This window comes from Carassius gibelio, chromosome A20, assembly GCF_023724105.1.
Source record: "Carassius gibelio isolate Cgi1373 ecotype wild population from Czech Republic chromosome A20, carGib1.2-hapl.c, whole genome shotgun sequence".
NCBI lineage: Eukaryota > Metazoa > Chordata > Actinopteri > Cypriniformes > Cyprinidae > Carassius > Carassius gibelio.
The window spans coordinates 16340383-16357652 of record NC_068390.1 but is presented as its reverse complement, the minus strand read 5'-3'; the positions used below and the strand labels follow the sequence as shown (position 1 = coordinate 16357652).

At 38.3% G+C, this 17270-nt stretch overlaps 2 protein-coding genes across 2 annotated transcripts; one reads left to right on the top strand and one right to left on the bottom strand.

Annotated features, from left to right (window-relative positions):
• Positions 1–88: 88 nt before the first annotated feature.
• Positions 89–5561, bottom strand: vps18 (VPS18 core subunit of CORVET and HOPS complexes). The gene is made up of 5 exons (XM_052535426.1): positions 5129–5561; positions 4873–5014; positions 4401–4492; positions 1288–3158; positions 89–1131 (listed from the first exon to the last, which is right to left on the bottom strand). The coding sequence occupies exons 1-5, from the start codon at positions 5217–5219 to the stop codon at positions 403–405; spliced, it is 2925 nt and encodes a 974-aa protein (XP_052391386.1). The 5' UTR covers positions 5220–5561; the 3' UTR covers positions 89–402.
• A 651-nt stretch (positions 5562–6212) lies between these two features.
• Positions 6213–8694, top strand: LOC127938077 (rho-related GTP-binding protein RhoV). Its single transcript, XM_052534480.1, has 3 exons — positions 6213–6562; positions 6662–6720; positions 7095–8694. Exons 1-3 carry the CDS (start codon positions 6364–6366, stop codon positions 7539–7541), a joined length of 705 nt encoding a protein of 234 aa, XP_052390440.1. The 5' UTR covers positions 6213–6363; the 3' UTR covers positions 7542–8694.
• The last annotated feature ends 8576 nt before the right edge of the window (positions 8695–17270 follow it).

Below are 17270 nucleotides of genomic sequence, written 5' to 3'. Positions count from 1 at the left end.
ATACTGTTATATATATTTTACAAAATGAAATAATTTTCTATAAAATGTCTGTGCACACATTTGCCCCATGACATATCACAACACAAAGTCTGGTCAAATAGCAATCATTTATTATTTTTTGCTGCATACATTAAAAAAAAGAAAGATATTATTCACATTACTCATAATGCAAAATGAAGTGCATATTAAATTTTGAAGTGACTAAGCAACATAAAATCAAAGAAGACCGTTTGTAAAGTACATATCTGTTAACAGAATCATGTTAATGCTCATTAATTCAGCATGTAGCATATAACATTCTAAACAAATTACTACTTTCACAATGCACAAACACTTAAACTTTCAGCATATGTACAATGATCAACAGCAGCCCTCAAAAGAACTCATGGAGAAGTGTGTCCTTCAGAGCCAGCTGGACATCTCTTGATCAAACTTCTGTGGATCTATGAAAGGCTTGTCAATGGATTTGATCATTAGCTCTCCACAGTAGACACACTCACACGCTATGATGTCATCAATGTCTGACTTGATCTGCTCTCTGCTTCCTTGACCCTTGCCTAAGCTGACCGTATCCTCCTCTCTGGGCCTGTGCCTGGATTTGGTGGTCTGCGTGGTCGCTGCCAGCTTCTTCTGTAGCTCCTCCAATTTATTCTGCTTATAGGAAGAGAGGTGAGGGATGACTTCCTGTAAAAGGCAATCATAATGGAACATGTGCCCACAAAGGAAGAGATAGAAAGGTCGGTTGAGCAATGGGAAATCACAAGTGGCACATTTTTCCTGAGACTCCACCACGCCGTACTTGTTCCTCATCTCCTGGATGTCTTCACGGATGCGTTTGGCACTTTCCGTGGCCTCCTCCATTTCTTGTTTCAGCTCCTCAATGTGTTGGTTGTACTCTTCCAGGGAGTTGCAAATAGCCTCCTTGAAGTGGTCTATCGTAACAAAATCTGGAAAGAAAGGCAAGATGTCCTCAATCTTAAGAAGGTTGCAACTGGACAGACAGTTCATGGCCTTCTTGACATCTTTCTCCTCCTGAACCACATGACGAGCAATCTTCAGCCACAGCTTCTTCCTCAACTCCTCGTCGTCCTCTGGAAGGTCGGCGCAAGACTTGGCCAAATCTACATCCACCTAAATGGATAAATACAGGAATTTATTTATGGAATTTAAAAAATGCAGGTCGATAAAAATGTTCTAATATCATAATAAAGTAAAAAGCTTCATCATTGGGGGGTAGGTCCTTAACAGAAATTCAAGGAGATTGTAAGAGATTATAATCACACATACCTGTAGAGCTAGATCCACAGCTTCCTCATACAGCTCCATAATCTTGTACACCAAGACACAGGCCTGCAGGTACCCATGTTCGGCACAAAGGCGCAAGGCATATTTCAAGTCATAGTGGATGTCGGAGACATGCGTTCCTGCTTGTTCGAGGTACCACAACAGAGAATCTGGCTTGTGTTTGGCATAAAGCGAGAGCAAGTAATTGTGAATGGCTTCGTCTTTGACATCCAGCTCATAAACACAGAACTCCATGTACCGGATGGTCTCGTTTATCTGCTGCATACTGCCCATCTGGCTGTAGTTCACCAGTGCTGGGATCAGATTCTTGGGATCCAACCGATTTCCCATCTGAATCCATGCATCGACCACCTTTTTGGGGATGTGCTGCATGAGGACCGGGGAGAACTTGTAGAAGAGCTTGTCGTCGCAGTGTTTGGAGAGAACATCTAAAGCTGCGCTGTAGTCGTCATGCTGGCAGTAATGAGATATAACGCGTTCATAATCTTGCATGATGACCGAGAAATACACCATGTTGTCCACGTCGCCGTGACTAGCGAGCAGGTCGTAGATGGTGTTGCGATTGTTGTAGAAGCACTCTTTGTGTTTGGGGCTTTTAAGAAAGGTGCGGAACTCTTCGCGGGTCTCCAGGAAGAGGTGTTGTTTGCCGTCATCGGCCTCCAGTTGACCAAGCTGGTTGAGATAGAGTTCTGTCAGCCAGGTGACCAGCAGGGTGATCTGAGTCTTCTCTGTGGGCTTGAAGTTGCTCAGCTTCTTAATCAGAAACTCTTTCAAGGCCTCCTCCTGCTTGGCCTCGATGAACCTCAGCGCAATCTCTTCAAAGTAGTTCTGAGTGAGAGCATAGCATTTGGCGCTCTCCATGTAGCGCTTGTTCTGGAAGCAGTGCTCGGCCTCTTTGGCGAGCACCATATCTAGGCATTCTGGGCGGTCTTTGCAGTACTCTTTGGCCAGGTCAAACTTATTCATGCTCATGTACATCTGCCAAACGTCCCGCGCCTCCCTCTGGATGTGGTAGCGAAACACAGCTTTCTCGGTGTAGATCCACACGAGCCCAGTGATGGGATCTTTGATCATCTTTTTTAGCGTGCCGAACTTCTCTGGAAACACATCTTCGTGCACTACCTGCCCATTCAGAGTGCAGATACCCTTGACGCGATCTGGGAGCAGGAGCAGGAAGTGAAACTGTGTGAGTACTATAGAGATGGGCTTGATGAAGTTTAGATCAATGTCTGGTGTGTATTCCCACACTTGAACATCACTGAGTAGAGAGTCGGGCCGCACGTAGTCAAGCTGTCCATACAAAACCCCATTTCCCATCATCCATGCAAAGGCCTTCGGGGAACTGCGCAGCTTCGAGGTGTAGAACGTAATCTCACTGTAGCCCATATTGACTGGAAACTCCTGGAAGCTGGGTAGGAGATCCTGGTTCTGGGCAAAGATGGAGCTGAACCCCTGCTGCTCGGATCCCTCCGCCAGCTTTCCTACGAACTGGAAGAGGCGTTTCCGTGTGGTCGCAACAATGAAGTACTTGGATTCCAAGCCACGTTCCACCTCGAGGCAACAAACCGGAGCTGGCTTCCCATCCTCCTCCAGGGAATGAACCTGTCTGAAGTACTGGTCTGGGTTAGTGTTGAACAGAGAGCCCTCGGAGGCAGAGATCTCCGCTTCAAAGATGATTCCCTGGCTGGTGCCGACCAGAATCGGCCCGGTGTTGGTCTCAGAGCCTGTTAATTTGTTCCATCCTATGCTCTCAATCAGGTGACCTCTCCATCGTGACAGACTTCGGACCTTTTGAGTGTTTCGGTTTAGGTATACACATTCGTTTGTGGCGAGGCTGATGACTAAATGTGACCCTGTAAGGCAATTGATAAGGTCACTTTAAAGATTGCATTAAAAAAGCAGATTTTTAAATTAGAAATTTATCAAAGCCAGGCCTGAGGTTTTTTTTTTGGTATAAGATCCATCTTGAATCAATGCTAGGTGTAAATGGGTATAAAATGATCGTGTCACATTTGTATTTTAAAAGCTAATTCATCTGATCAGCCTAATCACTTGTCAACTGTGCTGAAGAGAATATATATATATATATATATATATATATATATATATATGTGTGTGTGTGTGTGTGTGTGTGTGTGTGTGTGTGTGTGTGTGTGTGTGTTTATATATATATATATATATATATATATATATATATATATACATACATACATATCTATCTATATGTGTGTGTGTGTATGTGTGTGTGTGTTTATGTATATACACACACACACACACAAAATCACACTCACACATTTATCTATATACATTTTAGAATATGTATTATTTAACATTAATTTTTTAAATTATTCAATATTATTAAACATTAAAATCATGACGACTTACATAGCAAAACATTATGGTACAATTTGTGCTATATACTATCACAAGATAATCAAGACCAAGCTAACCAGTTTAAAATAAAAATAAAAAAATCGATTAGCCTACTCATCCCTCAATCTATAGATTGCCAAAACAAGATTTCAAACTCTAAAGCTTTAAACAAAAATAAAATTACAGTTGTATATTTCTATTTGTAAATATAAACTTATTTAATTTATTTATCAATTCCTATTTATTTTAAAATGAGTTAATATTATTTATTAAAACTTTAAATGGCCCCATAAATGGCAAAATATAATTAAACTGATTTGCTTGTACTATTTACTGCAACACAAAAATAAAAATAGAGTAATTGTTAAAAACAAAACAACGGTCTCACCTGACCATCTGTGAATGGATCACACAAGACAGATCTTAAGACCAGGTTTAAACAGATAACCCGTTTCTCTTAATGAAAATGCATTATAAAGCATTATAAATAATCTCAAAAACCGATTACATTCATGTGTTTATTCATTGTACTCGTTTTACCAGCATTGAAAATATACATTTCCCAGTTCACATCTATTAAACTGCTTTGCAATGTTTCTTTCATCATACTAATTTCCATGGATATCTAATCAAACCACTTATGTGTCTAATGACATCTAATAGATGGCAGGAATGCATTTAAATCCTCTTACAACAAGGTGTGAACACTGACACGTCATTACCTGTAGGATCTAAGAAAAGTTTGTGCACTTTGCTATCATCCTTTCTTCCCAGTTCAATCTGATTTGGCTGATCAGGTTTTCCGAGATCAATTCTGAAACATAATATGCATGACAACGTTACATTTTAAACTGCTCTGTAAATGTTTTTAAAAGTTTTTTTACAGGAATGCATGTATGATGTTAATTAATCATAATTAGTAATTGATTACAATAACACAAATAAATGGCAAATTAAGTGATTTTTATCCCAATTGAACATAACGTGACAAGATTAAATATGCATTTCAAAGAGGATTGTATTTGATGGCTCACATCCTCGCTGCTCAGTCCTTTCACCTTTCAATACTCAGACAGTAAAATAGACGATCACTAATTGCATGTACATAAACTAATCAATGCAAATCTTAGCAACTGCAAGATCTCTCAAATAAACATTTGTGGATTACACAGAGTCGAGAAATCACAGCTTTACCTCAGCAGGGTGTCTTTCCCCAGACTCATGCATAACTGGTTGTTGCACACTGAGAAATGGTTGATTTTTTCGGGAGGTGAGAAATCGATACGCTGCTTGTTGAAAATAGGTTTCTCTTCCTCCAACCTTACATTCACAAACCCTTTGAACGGAAAAAAACTTAATGTAAAGTGCCACAGTCACACCAAATTATCAAAAAATGGAATCATAATGACTGCAAATATGATAAAAATGATGGAGATGTAAAGGTTTGTACCTGAATGAGTGATCCCGATGTTGGCCGCAGACACACGGCTGTGTTGACGGATGTTCTGAGAATCTTCATATTGATCCAGAATAGATGCCATTGCAAATTATCATATATTCACAAAACTAAAGTATGTGTAACAAACACTGAAACTGTGTTTACACTGTATGTAAAGACGACGTACAGTATTTCTACCAGCCGCTCCCACCCATAACACGCTAGCATGTGAGCTAAATGTCCAGTTCAAAAGCTAATTTACTGATATAAAGTTACCCCCGCAATGTGCTAAGGAATATATACTGGAACTAAAACAAATACAAAATAAAACGAAATGGATCTCTAAATTATATTTTATCAATGAATAAGGAAAATAACTAAAAGACCGAGCTGCGTTGTGTGCAAGGCATCGTTGTCTTGGTCAGCTGATGAATATCATGTGATTAACGTGACAAAATGTCACTGTTGTTTTTTATCTGTCCACGTAGTGGCACTGTTCAGTTAAGAATCGATTCTCGATTTCTAATGCATTGAAATTTTGTGTAATTAAATATTACACTTATTTTAGGTTTATTGTTCGAAATTGTTGTTTTTACGTTTTTTGTAAAAAAAAAAGAAAAAAAAAAAGAAATCTACATTATTTTTTTAAACAATCATGGCAGTCCAATAATATTTTAAATCCAGATCCAAAGACTAAGGTCTAACAATAAAAATGAAAGTCCAGATCGTCTTTATTTGTAAAAGTTTTACACGGCTATAACAAGTCAATCGAACTGGTCCAGTTTTTCCTCTTAAAGATGATAATTGTGTCAAACGCCTCAGGACACTACTCTTTTCTACGCTTGGTGCATTTAATTTTTAAAGGGTCTGTTTAATTGCATAACACAAAGCTCCCCAGTAGTAAAATATATTTTATTGAACAGATTAAAAAAGACATGCATTTTGTTTCATTGAGAATCTTATGGGATTAAAAATCATTAAATGGTTCATCTATGTTGAAACCGAAAGATTTGTTCTTTCATTGAGGTCCGTGACTGTGGTGGGCGTGGCTATGCAAAGTCAAGCGTCTCCGTCTCGCTGATTCAAAAGGCACAGAGATGTCCCGTCACAGATCAGAGAGAGTCAATTCAGCCTTTGAGCTGTGAAAGTAATGAGTCACTCATCAGTCTCAACAAAGTCGCAACCCAATACTGTGGAGTTTAACAAGTATTCCTGAAGACCCTTCTTCTTGGCTTTAATTGTTGGACATGCCACCTCAAATGGACTACTTTTACCACGAGTCGAGAGATCCGTCCGTGTGTTTAGAGCAGGACGAGGCGCTGGAGCCTGCGATCAGCTGTATGCTGGTTGGGGATGGCGCGGTTGGGAAGACTAGTATGATTGTCAGCTACACAACCAATGGATACCCTACGGATTACAAACAGACGGCGTTTGACGTCTTCTCAGGTGAGCTGATGATATTTGACCCCTTCTAAACCCTGATGTTTAAATAATCAGATGAATCATGAGGATGAAAACTTAAGTTTTTCAATTCTGCTTCTTCAGGACAAGTTCAGGTGAATGGTACCCCTGTGCGGATTCAGCTGATGGATACAGCTGGACAGGTAATAGTTTCAACTGTTTGGTCTGTCTGTGGTCAATTTAATCACATTTCACTGAAGTTGTATCTTGAGAGTTTACATTTTGTAAATGGATAAAGTATGTCAACTTTGTTCAGAAAGTTAGTCATCTGTAACCGTTTAGTTTTTCATCTGCAAACATTTTTTTGTAAAGTGGAAACTTTGTTCAGAAATGTTTAAAAATTGTAAACATGAAAAAATGTAAACAATGTAATAAAAAAATGTAAGAGTAGATTTTGTTGAAAATGTTTGTAAGTTGTAAACTTTGTTAAAAGTCTGTAAAGTGGCAACTAAAGAGTATGTAAAGTTTTGTTTAACTTTGTCAATTGTTCTTATCTGTCGTTGGCTTTGACTTGCAGGAAGAATTTGATGAATTCAGATCTCTGTCTTACGCACACACCGATGTCTTCCTTCTCTGCTTCAGCGTGGTTAACCCCACGTCGTTCGAGAACATAACCAAGAAATGGATCCCTGAGATTCGTGCGTGTAACCCGTCCTCCCCCATCATTTTAGTGGGAACTCAGTCGGACCTTCTGTTGGACGTTAACATTCTCATAGACTTGGACAGGTACAAGGTCAAACCCGTGCTCAGCTCACAGGCGCGGAGCCTCGCTGAGAAGATCAGGGCCGCCGAGTACGTGGAGTGTTCGGCCCTGACCCAGAAGAACCTAAAGGAGGCCTTCGACGCGGCAATATTCACGGCTATTAAAAACAAGGCCAGGAAGGCCAAAAAACGGAGACTTTCAGACAGACGAGCTAAAGCTTTTTCCAAATGCAGCTGGAAGAAGTTCTTCTGCTTCATCTGACCCTGCGGGTCCAAATGTCTAGACTGTTTACATGAGATATTAATTTATTCTGGACTGTGTGTTTACCTACGGTCATATAGCTTTATTCTTTGGGTGGAGTTGTTTGATCTGTGGGAAACTTCCCAGGAAATGTTCGAGTGACGTTTGAGAGCTTTTGTGTTACTCAACACAATGTTTAAGGAGCGTTTTAATCACAAATGCAGTAAGATTTATAGACACATTATGAAGAAGGATTAGAGAAAACTACTCCTTAAATTGTTCACAAAGAGCACCCACCATATGTATATGAATGAATTTGCATAGCTGCCTGTTCAAAGCTTGAATGGTGCTCACGTGGAGATGTCTCTGATGGTCGAGGGGACAAGAGTGGGTATCTGTCTTATCTCTTTTGTGCCGGGCCCTACTTAGACGGTCTCTTTCATATGCAACAGCCCAAACTGAAGCCAGTGTGTGTTTTCTCCTTCTTAGGTGCCTGTGACCACATAAATCCAACATCACTCTTACAATGATTCAGCCTGTTCTCCTGATAAATCTGAGCTGGGGATTGTCTTGCAAATTGGCAAGATAAGATAATTAGACTTATGTGAAAATGGTTTCCTGCAACTGGGAAAATTTGGCAGAGTGGTTTCTGGTTTCCTAAGACGGGGTTAGCGTCCTTTCGTGTGTAAATGTAGTGTGAGAGCACATACACAGATGAAAGTATAGGAGCCCAGCCCATTTTGTGGAGCTGTAGCTTGATTATGTTTATTATTTACTCTTTTACTGACAGTGTGTTCTTCTCACAGGGTAAACAGTACTGTCTTTGTTGCAAATATGCTTCTTGTGGAAGTTCTCTTTTTTTTTAAAAATGCTGTTAGTTTTTAACAGTTCTGTTTTGATGCCTCAGGCAAGAAGGATGTACCGCTTGATCATTTTATCTGTCTTCACTATTGTTTTGCCTTTTGATCAAATCCAAGCAGCACTTTTAAACCGCTTCTCCTTCAGTGTTTCTTTGCATCATCTAAAAATAAATGTATAGGGCAAAAATACATTTCCATTTTGCTTGTTTTCACAATGCAAATGGGCAATTTCTTCTTCTTTCCTGCTTTAAGTGTTATATGTGAAATCGTATAAAGTTCCTCTTAAATATAAAATAAACAATGTTGAAAATGGATATTGTTCCCTAATTTAAAATATTAAGCTTCGTTAAGCAACAATGTAAGATTTTACATCATTCAAAAGCTGGTATGATTTGTACAAAAATTTTGTCTTTTTTTTATGCTCAACAAGGTTGCATTTATTTGATCAAAAATACAGTACAGTATTTTTGCTGAATAACAACATATACATTTTGTTACCAATTAAAATATTTTTCCCCAAAATAATTCAAAGGAGCTAGTGAATTTTTACGTTTACTTTGATTAAAAATAACTTAATGACTCAATTAAATATATAGTTATGAGAACAAATATTGCTTTGCTTACACACTTTGTGTTACTAAATTCTGTACCCAGCAAACAAATGTTATTGATCTGAATACGCTTCCCAAACACCCTGAGTACTTCGCGGGGGAGCAAAAATCTTCAGAGGGTGTAAATGAGACACAGAGAAGTGTCAGGGACTGAAGGGATATGAATACATTGTGAACTCACACTTGTTTACTCCGGCGACCCACACTGTGACTTTGAGCCGAGCTCAGATGAATGTGGGAGAGGATATCACGCACGTACCCTTGAAGTGTAAACAGAAGATAAAGGGTTTGTTGCTGTTGTTTGTAGTGAACTGCTCAAAATGAAATTCAGTCTGTTACGCTGGCTAAACTTTTTTTTTACGTTCTACATCCTTAAACCCTAGGAGATATATATATATATATATATATATATATATATATATATATATATATATATATATATATATTATATAAATGTAGTCTAAATAAAAACACCAAATTCATTTTTCTTTTTTAAAATGCTTAATGCATTCGAACTTCCCATAGACTTGTACAGGTACATGGTTTTGAAGGAATGGTTCACGAACAATTTTTTTATTTATAAAAACGAATACACCTTCAGTGCATCCAAGATCTAGATGATTTATCTCTTAATCAGAACAGATTTAGCATTACAAAACCTGTTCACCAATGGATCCTCTGCAGTCACAATCTATAATTTTCTTGATCAAATTCAAATTTCTGTCACAACTGTTAACCTTTAAACTTTACATGTAAACTCAGATATCATTAAACATTAAACAGTCAAGTAATGACAGCCATCAGTACCTGCTTAAATGAAGAAAAAAAATCACATAGTGAAATTCTCATGGGCATGATGATGGTCTTGCTCACCATTGCTGCAACACAGACTCTGGTAAGCCCAACAACAATGAATCACTTACACTCTTGCTACCTGAAGAGCAAGCACCCTGTTTGAATGAGTCGCACAGCTTGACTAATTTCTGTTGCACTGAAGTGAACCATTATAGATTATGAGGACTAGATTAAGTGTTGCCACTCCTAACAATATGAAATATCAAATGACGCATGACCTCATGTTTGTTAGACCAAAGTCAGTATGAATGATTGGAATCAAACCATACAGAATTTTCTATTTAATCTATTCTATGAGCAACAACATTTTTATTATGTTCCTTTTTATTATAAATAAAAAACTAAATTATATTTCATTTATTGGCTACTCTAAAATATGTGATATAATTTTGTATTATAATTAATAATAGTATAGTGAACATTTCTAAGTAAACACTTTCCATCATTAGCCTGACATGAAGTGATTAAACTAATCTTCTCTAACTCTAACTCTAACACACACCCACATTTCCTTGAGGATGCATTGGTGCTTTTGAGTCTAGGATGATACCCTTTCCACATGTTGAGCAACAAAGGCCAGGCCTGACAGGTTTAGGTTCCCATGAATGGTGAGGTGTTCGTCTCACTTTGTGGTTAAAGAAACGGTTACTCACCCCTTTGTTAGCTTTCTTGCCCGCCCCTTTTCCCAGGCCTCAGACTAAACTGACTAGTGCTTTCTCTGGCACACAGCCAGTTTCAATGAGTTTCACTCCTGTCAGATTTACCTACAGGCCTCCAGAGAGGAAACAGGTACACAGTCACAGACCCGGCCTGTTCCTGGTCAGCCAAATCACTGATTACTGTTATTGCCAAAGGCTGATTCACAGACAAGATGATGCAAAGGCCGTTGGGACTTATTTGCGGCTTGTTTTCTTTTATTAACACAATGTTTTGATTTGAATCTCAAAAAGTTTTACTTTCAAAATGGGATTTTCCTAATTCTTTCGAAATGCTAACAAGATTTTTGCATTTCTTCAGCCACTGAATGTGTGTAACTAATGCTAGTTGCTAGCTTGTTTTAGCCAGGGTGTTTGAGGGATTTTTAGCATGTTGCTAAACAGTTGCTAATGTGTTCTAGGTTGCCTACCAAACTTATTTTTCTTTTATTTCTATACTATTATAGTATTCATAAATATTTTCGTTTTTTTTAATTATTTTCTAGTTTCAGTAACGTTTTAGTTTAAGTTTTAATCATTTGGTTTTTCCGATTTTATATTTATTTTAGTGCTTCTATTTAGCTTTAATTTATTTCAGTTTAATAATTATAGAACTTCACTAATTGTCAATGTAACATTTGTCATTTAAACTAGTTGTAAATGCAACAACACTATTTTTTAAAAGTCTTTATTATACTGTTCCCTAGATATAAATAAAGCATAAAAAGCATTTAAAAAAAGTTTTTACAACATCCCTAAAACTAAGTATGAACATTAGTAAAAGTGGTGCTTTTAAAAAGAAAGAAAAAGAAGTAGCAAAAATACTTTTTTCTTTATTTCAAAATTATTTAATTTGTAGTTTTTATGCATTCAAATTAGTTAGAACTTTATTTACGTCCAGAACAAATTGGACAATTGGACAGCAAATATTTTTCTGGATTGCTGGAGCGAAAGGAAAGTTTTAACCAGGATAATAAAAGTTGGGATAACGGACAGCTCAAGGGCCTCTGCTTGTCTCACAGCTGTTGTCTAGTGAACTGCCTGCAGGCCTTTAACGTTACACACTCCCACACTCACTCACTGTCATATTTATTTGATTCATCCCCAGTTTCGGGTGTGTGGCTTATAAGCTGTTATGGTTTCAGTTCTCACACATACGACAGACTCATGTTAAATCTGTTCCTGGTTGTATTGACAGATAACTGGTAAGCAGTCATTTGATCTTGTGAACACTGATTGCTTGATAACATGTACATAATAGATTGCCTCATTAGAGAATTCATCGGCTGCTATAGTAAATGTCTTTCAGTGCATCTCGAATGTCCATCTTCAAAGAAATCATGCCACTCAGATTCCTGATCCTCAGATTGGTCTGATTTCCCAAGACTGATGAGCTGATATAAGCCTTGATTGGACTGTTCAATATGATGGTATCATTTTGACCACTGAACTAAATCAATTGCATGGCTCTAATGTCCACGTTATAGTTCGACCTTTTGAAAGCCATTGAGCAACGACTTGCTGAGTCGGACCAACAAAAGATCCATCTCGGGCAACATAAAAACAAAGATGCAATCTTGTCACATGAGAGTGTTACATGCAGACATTTCACTTTGCTGTATTTTGATTTCCATTAATTATTTCATAATTTCTCTCACTGTATGTCATAGGCCCTGTTCTAAAACCTAGAGAACCATCTATGTAGGCCGAATTTACGGCATAGAACTGTTACAGTGGATTGTCTCTACTAACTTTGCACATTGACAGTAGACTTATGGGCAATATTTTCCCACTCTTCTTTGCAGAACTGCTCAAGTTTAGTTTAATTTGATGGTGATTGTTGTGGACTGCAGTCATTGGCTGGAGTGAAATGTCACTAACTGTGTCACTGAACTTGCAACACAAACACAACAGAACCACTAGATTTAAATCAGCACAGCCAGAGAAGGATCAAACACACCTGTTTTGAATGAGGTTACCTTTTTTAACAACCCAAAAATGGGGGTTAATGAACAGTGCTCTCTTCCACCCTCAATACCCATGGCTCAAGTGTCCTTGAGCTAGGCGCTGAACCCCCATTTGCTCCATGGGGCACTGGATATATAGCTGCCCACTGCTCCAGGTGTGTGTTCACGGTGTGTTCACTGCTTTGTGTGTGCAATTGGATGGGCTAAATGCAGAGCATCAATTCTTTGCAAATGTCACGACTTTCATTTTCAGGAGCGTATCCAGCGAGAGTTTGATTGGGAGATACAGAATAAAACGGTTTTTCAGGAATCGTGGCCCAACAATAACGACATATGAATAATCCTGCCCACTCTAAACTGATACTAAACTGCAGTGGAAACGCAAACAGAGCAGAGTGGATCAGTGCCGTACCGAGCCAAGTCATACGCAGTGAAAAAAAAGCACCATAAGTCTCGTCTCTGACTAGGCCATGCAAGGATTTTCACCTTTTTCTCCTTCAACCACTGTGTGCTCAGTTGTGCTGTTTGCTTTGGATCATTGTCATTTTGGAAGGTAAACCTTCTTCCCATTGACAACTTTCTGGCAGAGGACAGCAGATTTTCTTCAAGAATTTGATGATATTTTGCCACATCCATTTTTCCTTTTTCCAGTTTGGAGTGATGCCATGCTGCAGGGAGGGTCTGTGTTATACCAAATACTTTCCACTTCTTAATAATATACTTCACTGTCCTTCTAGGTTTTGATAGGGCATTTTAAAAGTTTCAGTATCCATCTCCTGACTTGTGCCCGTCCACAACTTTATCCCTGAGATCTTTTGACAGTGCCTTGCCACCCATGGTTGATTGTTTGCTTCAGTTGCACTACCATGGACTGAAATCCTCCAGGAAAGCTCTTTTCATGCTGAGCTCATCTAAAAAACCACAGCTGTTCAATGCTGCTGCTTTGTGTGCCAGAAGTGTGAGAAGGTGATTAGCTACACCTGATTGAGTTTACAAGTCATTTTTAGGAGGAGGTGACCCCTTTATTCAACTCAGTGATTCTGTTTATTTTTCTTTATTTTTTTCTGACATGTTGGTATTATATTTTTCACTTAATTGTTATAAGCTGCACTGAGTACATACAGCTAGATATTAAAACATAATTTCAGGCTGCAAAGCAACAAAGTGTCATTATTTTAAATGGTGGTGATTTTTTTCTATACCCACTTGTATATATAGATTACTTTTATGTTGCAAAATAACGTGGATACTACAATTGTCTAGAATGCTTCATTATGGTTGGCTGACAGATATTAAAGTTACATATGATGTTATTTAATTTAAGTTATTTGAAAAGTAATTTATTTTATAAAATAATGTAAAAGTCTTATTGCTTCATTAATCTCGTCATTAATGTTGCAGAAAAGTCTTCTGTTTGGTTTGGCTGCAGAGCATTCAAAATTGGTCACTTTATTTTAGTGAAGAAGTTTAGAAGCTCCTTCGAATAGTGTAATACACACATGAAGTCATATTCCAAGACAAACTGGCAACACAAACAGCCAATATAAAGTTCCAGGAATATCAATAACTTTATAGTTATAACGAGATGCATCTGTTAAGATAAGTGAATTAATTATGATAGGTCCATCAAGGGTGAGAATATGGAGGTGGTGCCTTTCTCACACTTTGCATGTAGGGGTGGGGGTGCATCTACATGAGCCAACTGAGTGGTGCAATAGCAAGTAAGGACAAGATGATAACAACAACCAACAGTATCCCAGACTTTTCAACCATCTGAGCCAGGACCGAAACAGAAGACAAGCTGACATCAGAACATGTTTACCAGTGGTGCATCAAGTCGCAATAACTCTCACAAGCTTGCTAAGGCTTGTTAAATGACAAGATCATTGGCTGATGAGAACAACATCGTCCCTTAAGGGTGTACTCACACTAGCCAGTTTGAACCGTGCCCGAGTGTGTTTTACCACCAAAGCGCGGTTCGTTTGACTAGTGTGAGTGCTCCGAACCGTGCCTGGGTGCGGCTCGATTAGCCGGCCCTGGCCCGCTTGGAAGAGGTGGGCCAGAGCACGGTTCAGTTGGACTCGGGCGCGGTTCGCATGCAGTGTGAGCGCTAACCGTGCTGGAGCACGGAACAGGACGTGTTGCGTCACGGTTTTGCGACGCTCCAAAACCAACATGGCAGGGAAAGGGTCGCTTTGGTCTACGGCAGAGGTGAAATGCTTGTTGGACCAAACGACACAAAATTATCCACAAAGAAAACAGAGCGATGGACTCCATTGTGTTCAGAGAGCGCCGCTCTTCCTGTTTATCCTGAAACCGTCGCACCATATGACGTAAGCGTGCTCCGGCACGAATGCTGAAACCCTATGTGAGTGCAGGCCAGAGGGGGAGGGGGGACAATCGTACTCAGGCCCGGTTCATGGCAACCGTGCCTAGTGTGAGTACACCCTAAATCACCATTCCACATAAGAAACCTCAAAAAACATACTGCTATATTTTCAAATAGCTGCATGGTATTCTATGTGACATCCTTGTTGTCCACCTTATCTTTAAGTTTGGTGCTAGCAACTTCCAGCTATTTTAGCTGTTACATTGCAAAGATATCATATTATTTTAATTTATCACCGTTATCATAAAACCACTGCTTTATAGTGCAAATAGTTTTACCATTTACTGAATTTTGTTTATGGTTAATTACATAGCAGTATCAGAAGTCTCACACATTCACAGAAAACAGCTTAACTGCAAAAAAAAAAAACAAAAAAAAAACAGCTTTATTGCAAGGATACCACAGCGCTCAAGAATGCTTGATTCAGATTGCTTGACAGACGTTACAGTTCCCATATATTGTCAGTGAATTTAAGGTATTTTAAACAGCTTCCTACAACCGAAAAAGAACCAGGAATAAATGCAGAAGACATTGTCCGGACAAAAATGTTTAGGGAAATTGCTTTAAAAAACACAGACAGAAATATCTCATCAACGCTGTTCCATGACTTACATTTTTCATTAGTGAGGTGACAACGTTGTTATTTTTAAGTAGTTAAAGAAAGATAGAAAGGCGCTGCTGCTGAACACTGCTATGAGTCAGATTAAGTTCTTGACACTAAGCTAAAAAAAGGAAGCATACAAGAGCCATATAATCCTTTGATCTGGGACAGTTCAGACATCAGTGTTATCATTTGTCAGCACTAATCGTAGTATTACTGGAAGAATGCAATGCATGCAAGGCTGGCATGTAGTCCAGCTGTGCTTCCTATGACATCTACCAAATGTTTAAACTTAACTGGTTCTCACTTACTCAATCTGAAAGAATGGGTATCATCAAGAGTTTCTGAAGAAGCTTTACATATTTTTCATTGTTAAAATGATGGAAAAATGATACTGAAGTGGATTATTTGGAAGCACTTATACCCAAACTTGAAAAATTGAAGAGAACATTTTTTGTTAGAATTCACAAAAACAGCATGATGACACTACAAACTAATTTCCTCTTTAAATTCTTTGAAGATAACTTGTGCAAATGAGAGGACGTTCAGCATTATCCAGCCCCACAAACGTTGATTCAACCAAGCTATGAAAACATACTGTGCCTCTTAATTTAAGTATAAAGTATATCCAGACCAAAGGTCATTGATAAGAAGTAATCTGATGATTTAAAACGAAGTCTGCATGAGGCTTAAGATTTGTTAACAAAGCAAAAGCTCACCTAACCGGCTTTACAAGCTCTCTCTCTCTCTCTCTCTCTCACTTCTCATCTTAAAAGCCACTGAGCCAAAAGAGCCGGTTTGACTGGAAGAACATCTCCCCTATTGGCCCAGCCTTCAGATCAGCTAACTGCTGGTGAGGTAATGTGAGCAGAGAGCTGGATGATTGGGCTCCAATGAAACTGAGGGCCTCAAAATAACACAATCCTTGAGGAAATAGAAGCAACTTGCTGCAATTACTATGATACAAAAGTGCCTTTCTAAAGAGAATCGTTTTACTATGTTTGATACAGTAAAAACTGTAATATTGTAAAATAATATTACAAATTAAAATAATTTTTCTATTTTTATATATTTTAAAATGCAGTTTATTTCTGTGATGTTAAATCTGAATTTATAGCAGCAATTACTCTAGTCTTCAGTGTGGCATGTGACATATAGAAATCATTCAAATAAGCTTTTTTTATTTTATTTATTGTGAATGTTAATAACAGTTGTGCTGCTTAATATTGCATGCACACTGTGTGTGTAATGACTGAATTAATTGACAGTAAGTCACTTCATTTACAGTAACTTCTGGGGTGTGGATGGTAAAGAAAATAATGTGAACACAACCATTGTTACTTTTATTTTCATTTTATTATGATGAATAACGAGAGTCATCTTTCTGCCTCCTTACTTTCTGACCATAAAATTGGCTGTTTATTCTCTCTCTGAGGGTCTTGGCATTAGCAAACTTTAGAAATTAATTTAAGAGGATATTTGGTGGATATTTCTAGGTGAAGGTTCATAGGGATGGAAAGTTCACAGTCCTAAACAACCTTGGGAGAAAGAGAAAGCTTGAGTACCTAATTCTACAGGCGAAATGCTTGAAAAAAGATGCATAGCCACAGCACCTGTCCTCTGTTTCTGAAAACGCGCGTTTATTGAAAAAAAAGCTGGAGATTTTAGAGCCAAGATTCAAATGAAAACTTGAGGCTGAAGGGGTGGGCTTTCTGGTTGAATTTCCAGTAACAGTTTTGTTATTCAGAGAGGTATGGGGGATGGAAAGCATT

Bases quoted from the DNA above. Each gene is read 5' to 3' on its own strand.
- vps18 (XM_052535426.1), bottom strand. From the start codon at position 5,219: ATGGCATCTATTCTGGATCAATATGAAGATTCTCAGAACATCCGTCAA. The intron at 3,159-4,400 runs GTAATGACGTGT...ATTGCCTTACAG, and splicing joins ACTTTTCTTAGATCCTACAG to GGTCACATTTAGTCATCAGC. The intron at 1,132-1,287 runs GTATGTGTGATT...TTATCCATTTAG, and splicing joins CTGTGGATCTAGCTCTACAG to GTGGATGTAGATTTGGCCAA.
- LOC127938077 (XM_052534480.1), top strand. From the start codon at position 6,364: ATGCCACCTCAAATGGACTACTTTTACCACGAGTCGAGAGATCCGTCC. The intron at 6,563-6,661 runs GTGAGCTGATGA...CTGCTTCTTCAG, and splicing joins GGCGTTTGACGTCTTCTCAG to GACAAGTTCAGGTGAATGGT. The intron at 6,721-7,094 runs GTAATAGTTTCA...TTTGACTTGCAG, and splicing joins TGATGGATACAGCTGGACAG to GAAGAATTTGATGAATTCAG.